This window comes from Indicator indicator, chromosome 19, assembly GCF_027791375.1.
Source record: "Indicator indicator isolate 239-I01 chromosome 19, UM_Iind_1.1, whole genome shotgun sequence".
In the NCBI taxonomy this organism is placed as follows: Eukaryota; Metazoa; Chordata; class Aves; order Piciformes; family Indicatoridae; genus Indicator; species Indicator indicator.
In genome coordinates, this window is record NC_072028.1 from 20,516,698 (window position 1) to 20,532,333 (window position 15,636).

At 52.3% G+C, this 15,636-nt stretch overlaps 1 protein-coding gene across 1 annotated transcript in view; it reads left to right on the forward strand.

Annotated features, from left to right (window-relative positions):
• Positions 1 to 15,636, forward strand: part of SF3B3 (splicing factor 3b subunit 3) — a 48,272-nt gene that overhangs the window by 20,098 nt on the left and 12,538 nt on the right. Inside the window, exons 12-19 of the mRNA XM_054389877.1 lie at positions 3,081 to 3,232; positions 3,982 to 4,137; positions 5,879 to 6,034; positions 7,093 to 7,236; positions 9,208 to 9,330; positions 12,558 to 12,712; positions 13,998 to 14,172; positions 15,055 to 15,260. Of these exons, the coding sequence (XP_054245852.1) occupies positions 3,081 to 3,232; positions 3,982 to 4,137; positions 5,879 to 6,034; positions 7,093 to 7,236; positions 9,208 to 9,330; positions 12,558 to 12,712; positions 13,998 to 14,172; positions 15,055 to 15,260 (1,267 nt within the window). The remainder of the gene's footprint in view (positions 1 to 3,080; positions 3,233 to 3,981; positions 4,138 to 5,878; positions 6,035 to 7,092; positions 7,237 to 9,207; positions 9,331 to 12,557; positions 12,713 to 13,997; positions 14,173 to 15,054; positions 15,261 to 15,636) is intronic.

Genomic DNA, 15,636 nt, shown 5'->3' on the forward strand with positions numbered 1-15,636 from the left:
GATATTTCTGAACCAAATGCTTAGCCTGGGAGCTGTTAGAATCTCCCTCTAAAGCAATCGAGGAATCCTGGTAGGTTTCTGGGGTTGAAAATTTGCTGCAGCTTTGTAGGAGAAGCTGCTGTTCAGTGGAGGAAATGAGCAGTGTGTCACCTTGCAGGTCCTGCTGAGCTCTCATTCTCTGCTGGTCATGGCAGAGAAATTGTCCTGCTGAGCCAAGTCTTTAGATAGTTGGTGTTACTGATGGGTTTCAATGCTGGGGTCTGTTTTGGGGCCCTCACTCCAAGGAGGACATTGAGGAGGTGGAGCAGGTCCAGTGAAGGGCAACCAAGCTGGGGAAGGGTCTGAAGAACAGGGCAGGGGAGGAGCAGCTGAGGGAGCTGGGAAAGAGGAGGCTGAGGGAGACCTCGTTGCTCTCTACAGCTCCTGAAAGGAGGCTGCAGTGAGGTTGGGGTTGGGCTCTGCTCCTAAGGAGCAAATGGTGAGACAAGAGGACATGGCCTCAGGTTGCACCAGGGAAGGTTTAGGTTGGACATTAGAAGAAACTTCTTCCCTGAAAGGGTTTTCAAACATTGGACCAGGCTACCCAGGGAGGTAGTCGAATCCCCATCCCTGGAGGTGTTTCAGAGGTGTGGTGCTGAGGGCCATGGCTTAGCACCAGCCTAGGCAGGGCTGGATCATGGTTGGACTTGATGCTCTCAAAGGCCTTTTCAAACAAACCAATTCTGTGCACAGGCTCAGTTCTCCTTGTTCCATTCCCCCAAGTGGACCCTCCCTTGTCTGTGGAGTTCAGGAGCACATTGGAGGTTACTGGCTGTGGCCACTGAATGGAGAGTAGCAGCAGAGCTGATGCCACAGATTTGCTGCTGGAGTTGCTTTAATGCCACAAAGCCTCTTCAGTTTGATGTGAGCTGTGGTCTGTAGAGCAGATGTTGGAGAGAAGAATGGTGTTTTGTTGGGGTTCTTTTCTCACTTGCATATTTTGAGCTGTGTGTAAGAGCCTTCTGTTACAAACGTGACACAGCAGGTTTGGCAACACCTCCCTCTAAACAGGGTGGGTAAGAAGAAGGGTCAGCTCCTGAAGCATTTCTTTCACTTAACCCCATGCAGGCTCTTGAAGCTGCTGCCTGGTGTTGGCTGGGACCCTGTATTCACCCCAGGGAGACTTCTGCTGTCTTCTTTTGTGGAGTGAGTCCTTAGATGCTTCTCCACACCTCCAACATCTCTACATGCTGGAGAAACACTACTCAAGGCCTCTTACACCTTCACCTCCACTAATTTTCTTGCCTGAGCTTTGGGTTGAGTTGGGTTGAAGTGGGAATTTTTTTTTTTTTTTTTTTTTACCTTTTAAGAAACAGCACTTGCATGACAGCAGCAGAAGTGGAGTTGCTTCTCTCAGGCAATCTCATTTCTCCACTGAGGTTCCTGGCTCTTTCCCAACAGGTTTCATTGTTTCTGCTGCTCTTGTTCTGGTTTAATGAGCCTCTCCTATCTGCCCTCTGTGATGCCTGGCACTTTGCAGAGTGAGATCAGGCAGCAAGCTGAAGCACTCCCTTTGCTCAGTACTACTATCCTTGTTCCCCACAAAGCTCCTCTGTTCCCAAACAAGCTTTGCAGACTCTCTTGATTGCCTCAACTCTTCCCATCTCTGACTTACTGGACTCTCCCAAGATGTCCTCTTTGGGAGAACCCAGTGCTAGAGATAGTTGCAATACTGCCACTTACTCCAGTAGGTCATTGTTTGCTCTGTCTCAAAGTGATTGTTTCTCACATTTGGGTGGGTGGGTGGGTGAATATAAGGTTTGGGGCAGGATGGCTTGAAAGCTGCCCAGTGGAAAAGGACCTGGAGTTGTTGGTTGACAGCCAGCTGAAGATGAGCCAGTGTGTGCCCAGGTGGCCAACAGGGCCTCCAGCATCCTGGCCTGGATCAGCAGTACTGTGGCCAGCATGACTAGGACAGGGATCCTCCCCCTGTACTGGGTACTGGTGAGGCTGCACCCTAAATCCTGGGTTCAGTTTTGGGCTCCTCACTCCAAGAATGACATTGAGGGCCTGGAGTGAGTCCAGAGGAAGGCATGGAAGCTGGTGGAGAGTCTCGAACACAAGGAGCAGCTGAGGGACCTGGGGTTGTTTAGTCTGGAGAAGAGGAGGCTGTGGGGAGCCCTTCTCACTCTCTGCAACTCCCTGAAAGGAGATTGTAGCCAAGTGGGGGTTGGTCTCTTCTCCCAAGGAACAAATGATAGCAGAAGAGACAACAGCCTCCAGTTGTGCCAGAGGAGGTTTAGGTTTGATGTGAGGAACAAGTTCTTCCCCAAAAGGGTTGTCAAGGCCTGGAACATGATGCCCAGGGCAGTGGTTAAGTCATCATCCTTGGAGGGATGTCAAAGCTGTGTAGGTGTGGTGCTGAGGGCCATAGTTTAGCACCAGACTTGGTAGAGTTGGAGAACGGTTGGACTGGATGAGCTTAGAGGTCTCTTCCAACTGAAACCATTGTGTGGCAAGCAAGTGGAGCTTTTGGGTGAGGGCAGAGCAGCCTAGCCTTGAGCTCCTCTGCTGCACTGCTCCCTCTCCCACTCTCTGCAGCCTTCTGTTGCAAGGATAAGTCACTAGAGATGTCCTGCCCTGTCCTGTCTGCAGCACCTGTGATGCACTTTCTGCAGATGGCCTCCATGTGTTCAGTCTATTAGAGCAGAGCATTTTGTTTGACTTCACTGGGTGTTAAACCTGGATTCAGGCCCTCCTGTGAGGGGGGACAAGTGTCTTAAAGGCTTCTAGACCTTGTGCTGCCTCTGCAGAAAGCAGGCAGGAGTCTTGCTTGCTAGAGTGCAGAGTCTGGTGGATTGAACCTGATCTGGATCATCATTTGATCCCTGGCTCAGCCCTGCACTGCTTGGAGTCCAGCAGTGGCTGGCTTTGTGTCCTAGAATGAACTTGTGCAGTCCCACCAGCAGATGTAGTTACCAGCTCTGCTGAAGAGTAACTGCTAGCTATCTGTCAGGCTGCTGGTGTTGTGGGGGAGCCTTGCACTTACTGACCCAGCACCCTCTCTCTTGTTTCCCCCCACCCCTCTCTCCCCTGACCAGATGAATTTGATGCCTATATCATCGTGTCCTTCGTCAACGCCACGCTGGTGCTGTCTATTGGAGAGACTGTAGAAGAAGTGACTGACTCTGGGTTCTTGGGTACAACACCCACCTTGTCCTGCTCCCTTCTTGGGGATGATGCTTTGGTACAGGTAATGGAAAGCTGCTTCTGATGTGTCTGCTCACCTCTGCTGCTCCCTGCTTGCTGCACGGCCCTGGTTTCTAGAGTGCTTCCTGTGCCAGGTTGAAAGGTGTGGGTGGGCAGAGAATGGCACTTGCTTAGCTCTTCACTTCCGTGTCCTGTGAGGTGGAAATGGAGCACCTGAAGATGGTCCTGAGCTCCTTCAGTGCCTGCTCAGTAGTTTCTTGGTGTAGTGTAGAGTGGGTGCTTCCAGTTGGCTTCATGCTGGTTCAGCCCATTCCATAGTGAAGCGTAGAATTGTCAGGGTTGGAAGGGACCTCGAGGACCATCCAGTTCCAATCCCTCTGCCATGGACCAGGACACCTTACACTAGATCAGGTTGCTCAGAGCCACATCCAGCCTGGCCTTAAAAATTTCCAGGGATGAGGCTTCCACCACTTCCCTGGGCGACCTGTGCCAGTGTCTCACCACCCTCATGGGGAAGAATTTCTTCCTGACATCCAATCTGAATCTACCCACTTCTAGTTTTGCTCCATTCCCCTCAGTCCTATCACTACCCAACATCCTCAAAAGTCCCTCCCCAGCTTTCTTGTAGGGCCCCTTTGAGATACTAGAAGCCCACAGTGGGTCACTGCTGCCAGGAGTGGTGCTGTTAGAACCACCAGTAGGGTGGGACTGGCTTGGCAGGAGACCACCAGTGGGGTAGGACTGGTGAAGGAATGGTAAATACAGACCTCATGTGACCTTTTGTTCCTTCAGGTGTATCCAGATGGGATCCGGCACATCCGAGCAGACAAGAGAGTCAATGAGTGGAAGACACCAGGGAAGAAAACCATTGTGAAGTGTGCTGTGAACCAGAGACAAGTGGTGATAGCACTGACTGGAGGAGAGCTGGTTTACTTTGAGATGGACCCAGTGAGTGTGCTTGATGTGAAGGAGTTGGGAAGAGCAGGGCAGAGTATGGAGCGTGCCAGAGAGTGATCCTTCATCAGACCTTCAGGAAAGGTTGCACTGGCAGCAAGTTTGCTGAGGACAAAAAAAAACTGGGAGCAGTGGCTGACACACCAGAGGGTTGTGCTGCCCTTCAGCCAGACTTGGACAGGCTGGAGTGTCTGGCAGGAAGAAATTGAAGGAAATTGAATATGGGCAAGTGGAGAGCCTTGCACCTGGGAAAGAACAACCCCATGGAGTAGTAGAGGCTGGGGACTGAGCTGTTGGAGAGTGGGGAAGGGGGAAAGGACCTGGGGGTCCTAGTGGATGGGAGGTCACCCATGAGCCAGCAATGAGCTCTGGTGGCCAAGAAGGCCAAGGGCAGCCTGGGCTGGATTAGAAGGGCTGTGGTCAGTAGGTCCAGAGAGGTTCTCCTGCCTCTCTACTCTGCCCTGCTGAGGTCACATCTGGAATATTGTATCCAGTTCTGGGCCCCTCAGGTCAAGAAGGACCTCAGGGAACTGCTTGAGAGAGTCCAGCACAGAGCCATAAAAATGCTGAAGGGAGAGGAAGATCTTCCTCAGGAGGAGAGCCTGAGGGAGCTGAGGGCCTTTTAGCTTGGAGCAGGGGAGCCTGGGGGTGACCTCATTGCTGTTGATAAGGATGTGCAGGGGGAGTGCCCAGAGGCTGGAGCCAGGCTCTGCTGGGTGATGCCCAATGCCAGCACAAGGGGCAGTGGGGGAAGCTGAGGCAGAGGAAGTTTCCTCATGGAAACATGAGGAAGATTTTTTTTTTTTTTTTTTTTTTTTCCCTGTGAGGGTGACAGAACACTGGAACAGGCTGTCCAGGGGGGTTGTGGAGACTCCCTCTCTGGAGATATTCAAGACCCACCTGGATGTGTTCCTGTGTGACCTGCTCTAGGTGTTCTTGCTCTGGCAGGGGGGTTGGACTGGATGAACTTTGGAGGTCCCTTCCAGCCTCTAACAATCTGTGATTCTGAGAGAAGAGTTCTGTAGTGAAGCATCCCTCTAGAACAGAGACCAAAGCCCTGCATAGCTGGACTCTGAGTTAAATGATTCAATGGCTAATTACAGCCTCTAAAGTTCCTAATTGACTGGAAATTACTTATTTATCCTTATCTTATTCTTCCAGTTGTAGCTGAGGGGTAGAGTAGGTAGGTGAAGGATCTGTTGAGGAGCAGCTGAGGGAACTGGGATTGTTTAGGCTGGAGAAGAGGAGGCTGAGGGAGGAGACCTCATTGCTCTCTACAGGTCTCTGAAAGGGGGTTGGAGCCAGGTGTGGGGGGTCAGTCTCATCTCACAAGGAAAAAGTGGTTGAAAGGGATTTCTAGAGGTCATCAAGTTCATATGGTGAGAGGTAACAGCCTCAAGTTGTGCCAGGGGAGGTTTAGGTTGGACATTGGGAACAATCTCTTCCCCAAAAGGGTTGTCAAAGCCTGGAACAGGCTGCCTAGGGCAGTGGTGGAGTTCCCATCCCTGGAGGGTCTGAAAAGCCATGGAGATGTGGTGCTGAGGGCCATGGCTTAGCACCAGAGTTAGATAATGATTGGAGTGGATGATCTTTAGAGTTCTCTTCCAACCAAAAAAACCACAAACCAACTAAAAGCTTTAAAAAGCAGGTGGGAGGCAAGCTGTGGAGGGACAGCTGGGTGCTGGCTTGGCCTGCTGCTGGCTCCTTAACAGGTCTCTTGTGCTTTCTGTCTCAGTCAGGACAGCTCAATGAGTACACAGAGAGGAAGGAGATGTCAGCTGATGTGGTCTGCATGAGCCTGGCCAACGTCCCCCCCGGGGAGCAGCGCTCTCGCTTCCTCGCTGTGGGGCTGGTGGACAACACTGTCAGAATCATCTCCCTTGACCCTTCGGTGAGTCACTGCTGCTCCTGCCTCTGGCTTGCCCTGAAATGTCTTTGCTGCAAGAGTGCTCAGGCATTGGAACCTGAGAGGAGCTTGCAGTGAGGTGGGGGGTTGGTCTCTTTTCCCCAGGATCGGGTGATAAAAAGAGGGGAAACGGCCTGAAATTGTGCCAGGGGAGGGTTATGTTGGAGAGGAGGGAAAATGTCTTGATTGCAAGAGTGGTGAGGGATTGGCACAGGCTGCCTGGGCAGATGGTGGAGTCCCCGTGCCTGGAGGTGTTCAAGAAATGTGTGGCCATGGCACTGTGGGACAGAGTTTGATGGCCATGGTGGTGTTAGGCTGGACTTGATGATCTTGGAGGCCCTTTCCAACCCAAACAATTCTCTGATTCTACGAAATGTTCCAAAGGGCACTCCAGAGGTGGGCTGTGTCCATCCAAGCTGCCTTTGTCTGTTCATGACCAAGAATGGGTAGAGATCTTGCGTGGCTTTTCTCTGCTGATTGGGAGTAAGTGTGAACCTTCATCCTCCTCCCTGGAGATGTTCAAGGCCAGGCTGGATGAGGCCTTGAGCAGCTGAGTCTAGTTGAGAGGTGTCCCTGCCCATTGCAGGGGGGTTGGAGTGGATGATCTCTAAGATCCCTTCCAACCTAAGCCATTCTGTGGTCCTAACCTGTTAAGAGGTTCTCTTGCTGCCTGGAGGCTCAGCTGATGAGGACGTTTTCTTCTCTGTTTAGTTTTATTTGGGGCTTCCCCCCCAAGTCTCACTCAAAGCAGACTCATCCTGCAAGCAGATTAGCAGCAAGCCAGCATGATCATTCCTCTCCCTGTGTTCAGAGGATGGCTGAAGGACCACAAACTTTGCTCAGGTCTCTCATAGCTCCAACCTGTGGCCAGAACACTTTGGAGGGATCCACTTTCTCTTCCTCAGACCTCGGGGCTGCATCCACCAACCAAACTCCACAGAGGCAGGGTCTATTTTTTTTTTTCCTGTGCTGAATGTTTGGAGATCCACAGGGGCATCTTTGAGCCTTGCTGACTGGTGGCACCTCTTTTCTGTCTCCCCCAGGACTGCCTACAGCCCCTGAGCATGCAGGCCCTGCCTGCCCAGCCCGAGTCGCTCTGCATCGTGGAGATGGGAGGCACGGAGAAGCAGGATGAGCTAGGGGAGAGAGGCTCCATTGGCTTCCTCTATTTGAACATTGGCCTGCAGGTGAGAGCTGCCTGCTTCTGACAGGCCTTTCTGGGTGAGCAGTCACTTGGAAGGCAGATTGCTGCAACAGCCTTGTCATCACCCAGCACAACACAAAGCCTGGCTGGTTCCTCTTGGTCGCAGCACACTTACCAACCTGGACTGGGGAATTCAGTGTCTGACTGAGCAGAGGTCAGCAAATTCCTCGATGCTTTCCTAGGCTTGAGATACATCAAAACACAACATCTTGTCCCAGACTTCATGGAGGCCAAGTTATGCTTCTCACCTTCTAGGAAGTTCTTCAGTTTTCTGGGTGAAATGTACAAGGCCAAGAGCAAGATCCTGCACCTAAGTTGGGGCAATCCTTGGTACCAATCCAGGCTGGGGATGAAGGGCTGGAGAGCAGCCCTGAGGAGAAGGACTTGGGGGTGCTGGAGGGCACAAAGCTGGAGATGAGGTGGCACCAAGTGCTGCCAGCCCAGCCCCAGCAGTGCCCTGGGCTGATCCCCAGCAGTGTGGGCAGCAGGGGCAGAGAGGGGATTCTGCCTCTCTGGTACACTCTGCTGAGACTCCTACTGCTGTGCTGGGGCACCTCTGGAGTGATCAGCATGGCACAGACAGGGACCTGTTGGAGCAAGACCAGAAGGGGCCACAGCAATGCTGGGAGGGCTGGAAGCTCTCTGCTGTGAGGCCAGGCTGAGAGAGTTGGGGTTGTTCAGCCTGGAGAAGAGCCAGGGAGACCTTCTGGTGGCCTTTCAGTGCTTAAAGAGGCCTCTAAGAAACCCAGGGACAGACTTTTGTAGGAGGGCTTGTTGTGACAGGACATGTGGTGATGGTTTGAACCAAGGGAGATTCAGACTGGGGAGAAGGAAGAAATGTTTGATGCTGTGGGTGGGAAGACTCTGGCCTGTGTTTCCTGGAGAGGTGGTAGATGACCCATTCCAGGTCAGATCTGGGGCTCTGAACAACCTGCAGTGGTTACAGATGTCCCTGCTGACTGCAGGGAAGTTGGACTGGATGAGCTTTCAAGGTCTCTTCCAACCTAAAGCATTCTGTGAGTCATTCTATGAAATGTTGTTGTACAGCTGTTTAAAAACTGCCCTTGGGGCAGAGTATCAGAGAAGCAGCTGCCTACAGCCCCAGGCTCTGCTTTGATGACTCTACTTTTGTACAGCTTTTTCTTCTATCCAGTCCTGGCTCTCTGATCCTTGACCCAAAAACTGTTGTTTGGACAATTCTAAAATAAGCAGAGCTCTCTAGATTCTTCCCCATGCCTCAGATTTGATGGCAACCTCTTTTCTGAGCAGCCTGAGTTTGCAGCTGAATGCTTTGCACGAAGAGGGTAAAGAACCTAGAATCAGCCCTGGGGTTTGCATGAGGCACCAAATGGAGACCTTCTGGTGGCCTTCCAGTATCTGAAAGAGGGCCTACAAGAAAGCTGGGGAGGGACTTTTTAGGGTGCCAGGGAGTGATAGGACTAGGGGGAGATGGATCCAAGCTAGAGGAGGGGAGAGTTAGATTAGATGTTAGGAAGAAGTTCTTCACCCTAGGGGTGGTGAGACAGTGGCAGAGGTTGCCCAGGGAGGTGGTGGAAGCCTCATCCCTGGAGGTTTTTGCAGCCAGGCTGGAGGTGGCTGTGAGCAACCTGCTGTAGTGTGAGGTGTCCCTGGCCATGGCAGGGGGGTTGGAGCTGGCTGAGCCTTGAGCTCCCTTCCAGCCCTGACAGTTCTGTGATTCTTGATGTTCATCTTTTGTTTGTTTGGGAGGAGATTGGTTGATTTGTTTGGTTTGCCAGCAACTCCTCCCTGTCCTGCAGGAGCTCTGCTGGGTAAGGACAAACCAGTTCAGACGCAGCGTGGTTGTTGTTGCAGGAGGGACTTGTCCCAGGAGCCAGGGCAACGAACACCTGGCTCTTCAGACACAGCCTCCCTGCTCTGAGGAGCTGTTAGCTGCTCCTTTCTGAGCTAACCTGTGTGCTTTGCTGGTGTGCAGAACGGTGTCCTGCTGCGGACTGTCCTGGATCCTGTGACGGGTGACCTGTCGGACACCAGGACCAGGTACCTCGGCTCCCGGCCCGTCAAGCTCTTCCGGGTCCGCATGCAAGGCCAGGAGGCGGTAAGTGAGAGGAGCTCTCCGAGGCCTTCGCTCCCTCAGCTGCCCACTTTTATTTCTTCTGGGTGGGCAAGCATCCTTGCAGCACAGCAGGGAGCCTCTGGGTGAGGGTGGGAAGTTGGATGACCTCCCCGATGGTTGGATTCGATGATCTGGGGAGGTCTTTTTCTGAGCTTTAATGTGATTCATAGAATGGTCCAGGCTGGAAGGGACCTCCAAAGCTCATCCAGTCTGACCTCCCTGCAGGCTGCAGGGACATCCTCAGCTAGAGCAGGTTGCCCAGGGCTTCATTGAGCCTTACCTTGAATATCTTCAGGGCTGGGGTCTCAACCACCTCCCTGGGCAACCTCTTCCAGTGTTCCACCACTCTCATAGTAAACAACTTGTTCCTCACAGCCAATCTAAATCTGCTCTGCTCTAGTTTCAAGCCATGCTCAGGAGGCAGTAAGTGAGAGAAACTCTCCACAGGCTGCACTCCCTCAGCAGCCCATTTTTTTTCTTGTGGGTAGGGAAGCATCCTTGCAGCACAGCAGGACCCTTTGGGTAAGGGTGGGAAGTTGAATGACCTCATGATGGCTGGCATGCCCCTTGGATGGCACCCTTGTGGCCAAGAGGGCAAATGGTCTCCTGGGATGCATTCAGAAGAGTGTGGCCAGCAGGTCAAGGGAAGTTCTCCTGCCCCTCTGGCCACATCTGGCATGTTGGGTCCAATTCTGGGCTCCCCAGTTCAAAGAGACGGGGAACTACTGGAGAGAGTCCTATCAGAAGCCACAAGGATGATTAAGGGAATAGAATATCTCTGTGAGGAGGAAAGGCTGAGAGCCCTGGGGCTGTTTACCCTGGAGATGAGCAGCGTGAGAGGGCATCTGATCAATGCTCAGCAAGAGATAAAGAGAGGGGGGTAAGAGGCTGGGGGCAGAGTCTGCTCAGTGGTGCCCAGGGACAGAACAAGGGGCAGTGGGCACAAAGTGGAACCCAGGAGGTTCCATCTGAGCAGGAGGAGAAACTTGTTTGGTGTGAGAGTGCTGAAGGCCTGGAGCAGGCTGCCCAGAGAGGTTGTGGAGTCTCCTTCTCTCAAGATTCCAGCCTGTCTGGATGCATTGCTGTGTGACCTGCCCTGGGTGACCCTGCTTTGGCAGGAGGGGCTGGACTCAATCATCTCCTTCCAACCTCTACCACTCTGTGATTCCATGATTCTGTTACGGAGCTGCCTGGCTCACAGCTCATTGTCAGCAGCCTTGTTCTTGCTGCTGTTCCCCTTACTTCTGAGGAAGCAGCATGTAGTGCTGCCTTGCTTTCTTCCAGCTAGGACTCAACCTGACCTCACAGGCTGTGTTTGCACTGTGTTTGGAAAGCTCAGAAGCAGCTGCTTGGGCTTGGAGACGCTGCAAAAACCTCATCTTGCCAGCCTTAGTGCACAGGGCAGAACTCTTCTTTCCCCTTTGGCTGCTTGCTGCAGTTGCTGGTTGTCTCCTGAGCGTGCTGAGAGGGGCTGGCTCGCTGCTGTGCATCATTCCAGGGAAATATTTGTCGGATTTGGCACAGAGGGAAGAATGTGTATCATCTGAAGTGCCATTTCCAGCCCTTCTGATGTGGCACTGGGGAGATCAGCCACCCCCTCCTTGCCTCATTTTTGGATGACACCTTCAGAGTTGAGAAATCCTGCTGGTCAGTGTTGAGGGCTGGATCTGGCACTCCCATCTCTGCTTTAATTGATTCACTCTGGCTCAGTCTCTTCAGCCTGCTCCTGCCAGTCTGCCAGCTGGAGCTTGGAGCTGAGGTGAGCTCTGCAGCTCTAGCAGAGTGCTTGCAGGACAGCTAAGTGCTTTCCTGCTGGGAGACCAAGCTTGGATCCTTGGCTCACAGCATGGGGAGAGAAATCATCACAGAATCTTTGAGGTTGGAAGAGACCTTTAAGACCACTGAGTCCTACTGTTAACCCAGCACTGCCAGGTCACCACCACACCATGTCCCTCAGCACCACATCTACACAGCTTTAAAACCCCTCCAGGGCTGGGGATTCCACCACTGCCCTGGGCAGCCTGAGCCAGCACTTAACCACTCTTTGAGTGAAGAAATCTTTCCTAATAGCCAACCCAAACCTCCTCTGGTGCAACCTGAGGCTTTTTCTTCTCATCCTGCTTATTACCTTGGGCCATCCTACTTGTGGCCAGTCAGTGATGGGCTGGAAGTAACCTGTGTTTGACTGGCATTCCAGCTTCTGTCACTCAGGCAGGAAGCAAGGTGGCACTGACCCAAGTGAAGAGTTCAGGAGTCCATCTGCTGCCTTCATTTCCTTTAACTTGATGGAAAATAGGCTGATTATTTTAAGTAAATGTCACATAAAGCATTTGGATTATACCAAAGCAGTTAATGTTTGTTTTCAAAGAGCTTTTTCCATCAAAAAAAGTTATTGTTTAAAAAGAAAAGAAAGAGATAGGAAAGTATTTGTTGATCTTGGCTTTTACAGATAATTTTTACTGTGCCTTAGTTTGAGTATTCCTTGTCTTGATAAATCTTTAGAGCTATCTTTCGAGATCAAACCATCTCTGGAAAGAGAGCAGCACCTCTGGAGGTGTGCTCTGGGCTGGGTGCAGTCCACCTGCAAGAGTTCAGTTGTAGTAAGGGGGTAAGAGTCCAGCACTGCACATCCACTCATTGACAGAGTGGTCACAGCATGGTGAGGGTTGGAAGGGACCTCTGGGGGTCATCTGGTCCAACCCCCCCTATTAAAGCAGGGCACCCACAGCAGCTTGGCCAGGAGGAGGCTGGAATCTCTCCAGAGAAGGAGACTCCACAACCTGTCTTGGCAGCCTGCTCCAGGCCTCCAGCACCCTCACAGGAAGTTTCTCCTTCTGTTCAGATGGAACATCCTGGGTTCCAGTTTGTGCCCATTGATCCTTGTCCTGTCCCTAGGCACCACTGAGCAGAGTCTGGCCCCAGCCTCTTGGTCCCCACAGGTCCTTTAGCTGAGCATTGCTCAGATCCCCTCTGGGGCTGCTCTTCTCTAGGCTCTCAGCCTTTCCTCCTCACAGAGCTGCTCCAGGCCCCTCAGCATCTGGACTCTCCAGTAATTCCTTCTCTCTTTTGGAACTGGAGAGCCCAGAAAGATTCTTCTTGCATGTGGAGGTTGTGGAGCCTCCTCCTCTGCAGACTCCTGCAAGCAGGCTCTTGGCTGTGTCCCCAGCCCCACTGGATTTGTTGTGTCTCTCTCTCTCTCTCTCTCCCAGGTGCTGGCCATGTCGAGCCGATCCTGGCTCAGTTACTCCTACCAGTCCCGCTTCCACCTGACCCCCCTCTCTTATGAGACACTGGAGTTTGCATCTGGCTTTGCTTCTGAGCAGTGCCCAGAGGGCATTGTAGCCATCTCCACAAACACACTGAGGTAAGGAACCATGGGGCAAGGCAAATTCTCCTGGGGCAGGGAGGCTGGTGGAGAGGGGATGATGGAGTGGGGAGTTCTCAGTTCTCATTCAAAAGGAAAGAGGTAAAAGTGACTTAAACATTAAGAGTTAAGGGGGGGGGGAGGGGATGAGGTTATTTGATGGCAGATGTGATGTGATGTGATGGAAACACTTGGATGGAGAAGGGCAGGCTTCAGGCACTTAGAGCAGCTTTTTGGTACCTGAAGGGGCTACAGGAGAGCTGGGGAGGGACTTTTGACCAAGGGCTGGGATGCCAGGACGAGGAGCAATGGCTTTGAGCTGGGAGAGGGGAGACTGAAGCTGGAGATGAGGAAGGAATTGTTGTCAGCGAGGGTGGGGAGAAACTGGCACAGGTTGCCCAGGGAGGCTGTGGCTGCCCCCTCCCTGGAGGTGTTCAGGGCCAGGCTGGATGGGGCCTTGAGCAAGCTGGGCTGGTGGGAGGTGTCCTTGCCCATGGCAGGGGGGTTGGACCTGGATGATCTTTAAGGCCCCTTCCAACCTGAACCATTCTGTGGCTTTAGAAATCCAATGGGATACAAGGATAGTTCTGCTGTGAAAAATAAACCAGGGAGCCCTTCTGATTTTGAAGTGATAATCCAGCTGAAAATGACCCCTGAAATTCTCTGATCCTCAGCGAGGGAAGCTTCTGATAAACACAAACCTGCTGTGTGTTAGCATCTGGTGGCTTGTGGTCAGAACTGGCCACGTGATTTCGAGGAATCAGAGGGCATGACAGGGGTGTATTTGTTGCCTTTCTAAAAAAGTGCAGCTCAGAGATGAAAAAGCAAAAATGGTAATAATAGGAGGCACCCAAATTCAGCAGCTCTGCTTTATGTGCTGGAACAGGCACTCGTTTCAGATCACTCCTCACTCAGATGTTCCAGCATTCAGGGCTTTCTGAAGGAGGCATTCTTGCTGGAGAGCCTTGTGGCTTTTAGTCCCCAGATGCCAGAAGAACTGGCATTTCAGCTGGCAAGTCACAGGAAGAAAGACTTGGCATGGATGGCCTCCTTCATGCTCTTTCTGAACTGAAGTGCCTGTGAGGAGCTTTTGATTACGTGTCCCGGTCTGTGTCGCCTTTAGGTTCATGTGATGTGGTCCCCACACGTTGCTGGTGGCCCAAGAAAGGTGCTGCTTGTCTCCAGCTCCACCCCATGTCACACACACACAAAGCTCAGCTCCTGTTTTGCTCTCTGAGGGCTGCTTTTGCACCTTTCTCACCATGGTTGCATGTTTTGTCCCCAGGATTTTGGCTCTGGAGAAGCTGGGGGCAGTCTTCAACCAGGTTGCCTTCCCCTTGCAGTACACCCCCCGAAAGTTTGTCATTCACCCCGAGAGCAACAACCTGATCATCATTGAGACAGACCACAATGCCTACACTGAGGCCACCAAGGCACAGAGGAAGCAGCAGATGGCTGAGGTAACTGGGGTGGGGGGACAGCTACACACATCCCTTCCCCAGAGGGGACTTGAAACTGGAAATCCTCCCTTCTCACTGCTCCCCAGCTGCTATCACCTGTGTGAAGGCAGGAGCTGAAGGGAGAGAAGGCTCCAGGGGGACCTCATAGCTGCCTTCCAGTACCTGAAGGGGGCCTACAGGAAAGCTGGGGAGGGACTGTTTACAGGATGAGGGGCAGTGGCTTTGAGCTGGAAGAGGAGAGAGATTTAAACTGGAGATTAGGAAAAAACTCTTGCCAGTGAGGGTGGGGAGACATTGGCACAGGTTGCCTAGGGAGGTCATGGATTCCCACTCCCTGGAGGAGTTCAAGGCGAGGCTGGACAAGGCCTTGAGCAACCTGGGCTAGTGGGAGGTGTCCCTGCCCGTGGCAGGGGGGTTGGAACTCAGTGATCTCTGAGGTTCATTCCAACCTAACCCATTCTGTGATTCTATGATCTGCCTCAAAACCCAGATTTCAGCAGAATATGCTCCTTGCCTTGTGTGTTGTTATGGTAGGCTGAAGAACCACATGTTGAAGGACAGTTCTGCTTGTGTGACATCATTTTCTCTGACTCTCAGAGTATTCCAGTGGGTTGTCTCCTTCTCACTGTGGTTTCCAGAGTTAGTGATTTGGAGAGAGAGCTCCCCAGAAAACTGCCCCTTTTGGGCAGGGCAGAGCTGGTGCTGCTGTGAGCTCTGGATTCTCCCTTCAGGTTGAGTGATAGCTCTTGGATTTGGCAGCTTTGCCCTGGAATACCTGGGCCTACGGGAAATAAACTGGGAGGCAGCATCCTACACAAGAGTATTGTCTGGGAAGGAAATCCACTGAGCTGCTGTTTTCTCTTGTCCTTTACTGTGCCTTAGGAAATGGTGGAGGCTGCAGGTGAAGATGAGAGGGAGCTGGCTGCTGAGATGGCTGCAGCCTTCCTGAACGAGAACCTTCCAGAGTCCATCTTCGGTGCTCCCAAGGCAGGGAATGGCCAATGGGCTTCTGTTATCAGGGTGATGAACCCCATCCAGGGAAACACCTTGGACCTGGTCCAGCTAGAGCAGAATGAAGCTGCCTTCAGGTAAGAAGCAGTGCCAGATGCAGCAAGAATCTCTGCTTGTGGTGAGTCTTCTGTGTGTTTGTTTGGTTTTTTTCCACTTCTTTCGCTCAGCTCTTGCTGAGTTGAAATCCAGAGGCAGCCTGTTGTCAGGCTTTGAAATTCCAGCAGCAAGCACCACAAAGCTTTTTGTCTTGCTTTTCCTTCCCTTCTCCATCCTGATCTGTCTGCATGTAACACTAAGAGCTGGTCCTCCAGATGTGTTTACTGGCCCCCAGGGCTTAAAGACCAGCAGAGGGGGTGTAAATGAGAGATAAGAGAGCTGGGAGCAAGACAATGTGCTGCTGACTCTCACTTCCCTTCTCATCCAGATAAACTTGAGTGTAGATTACATGGAAAG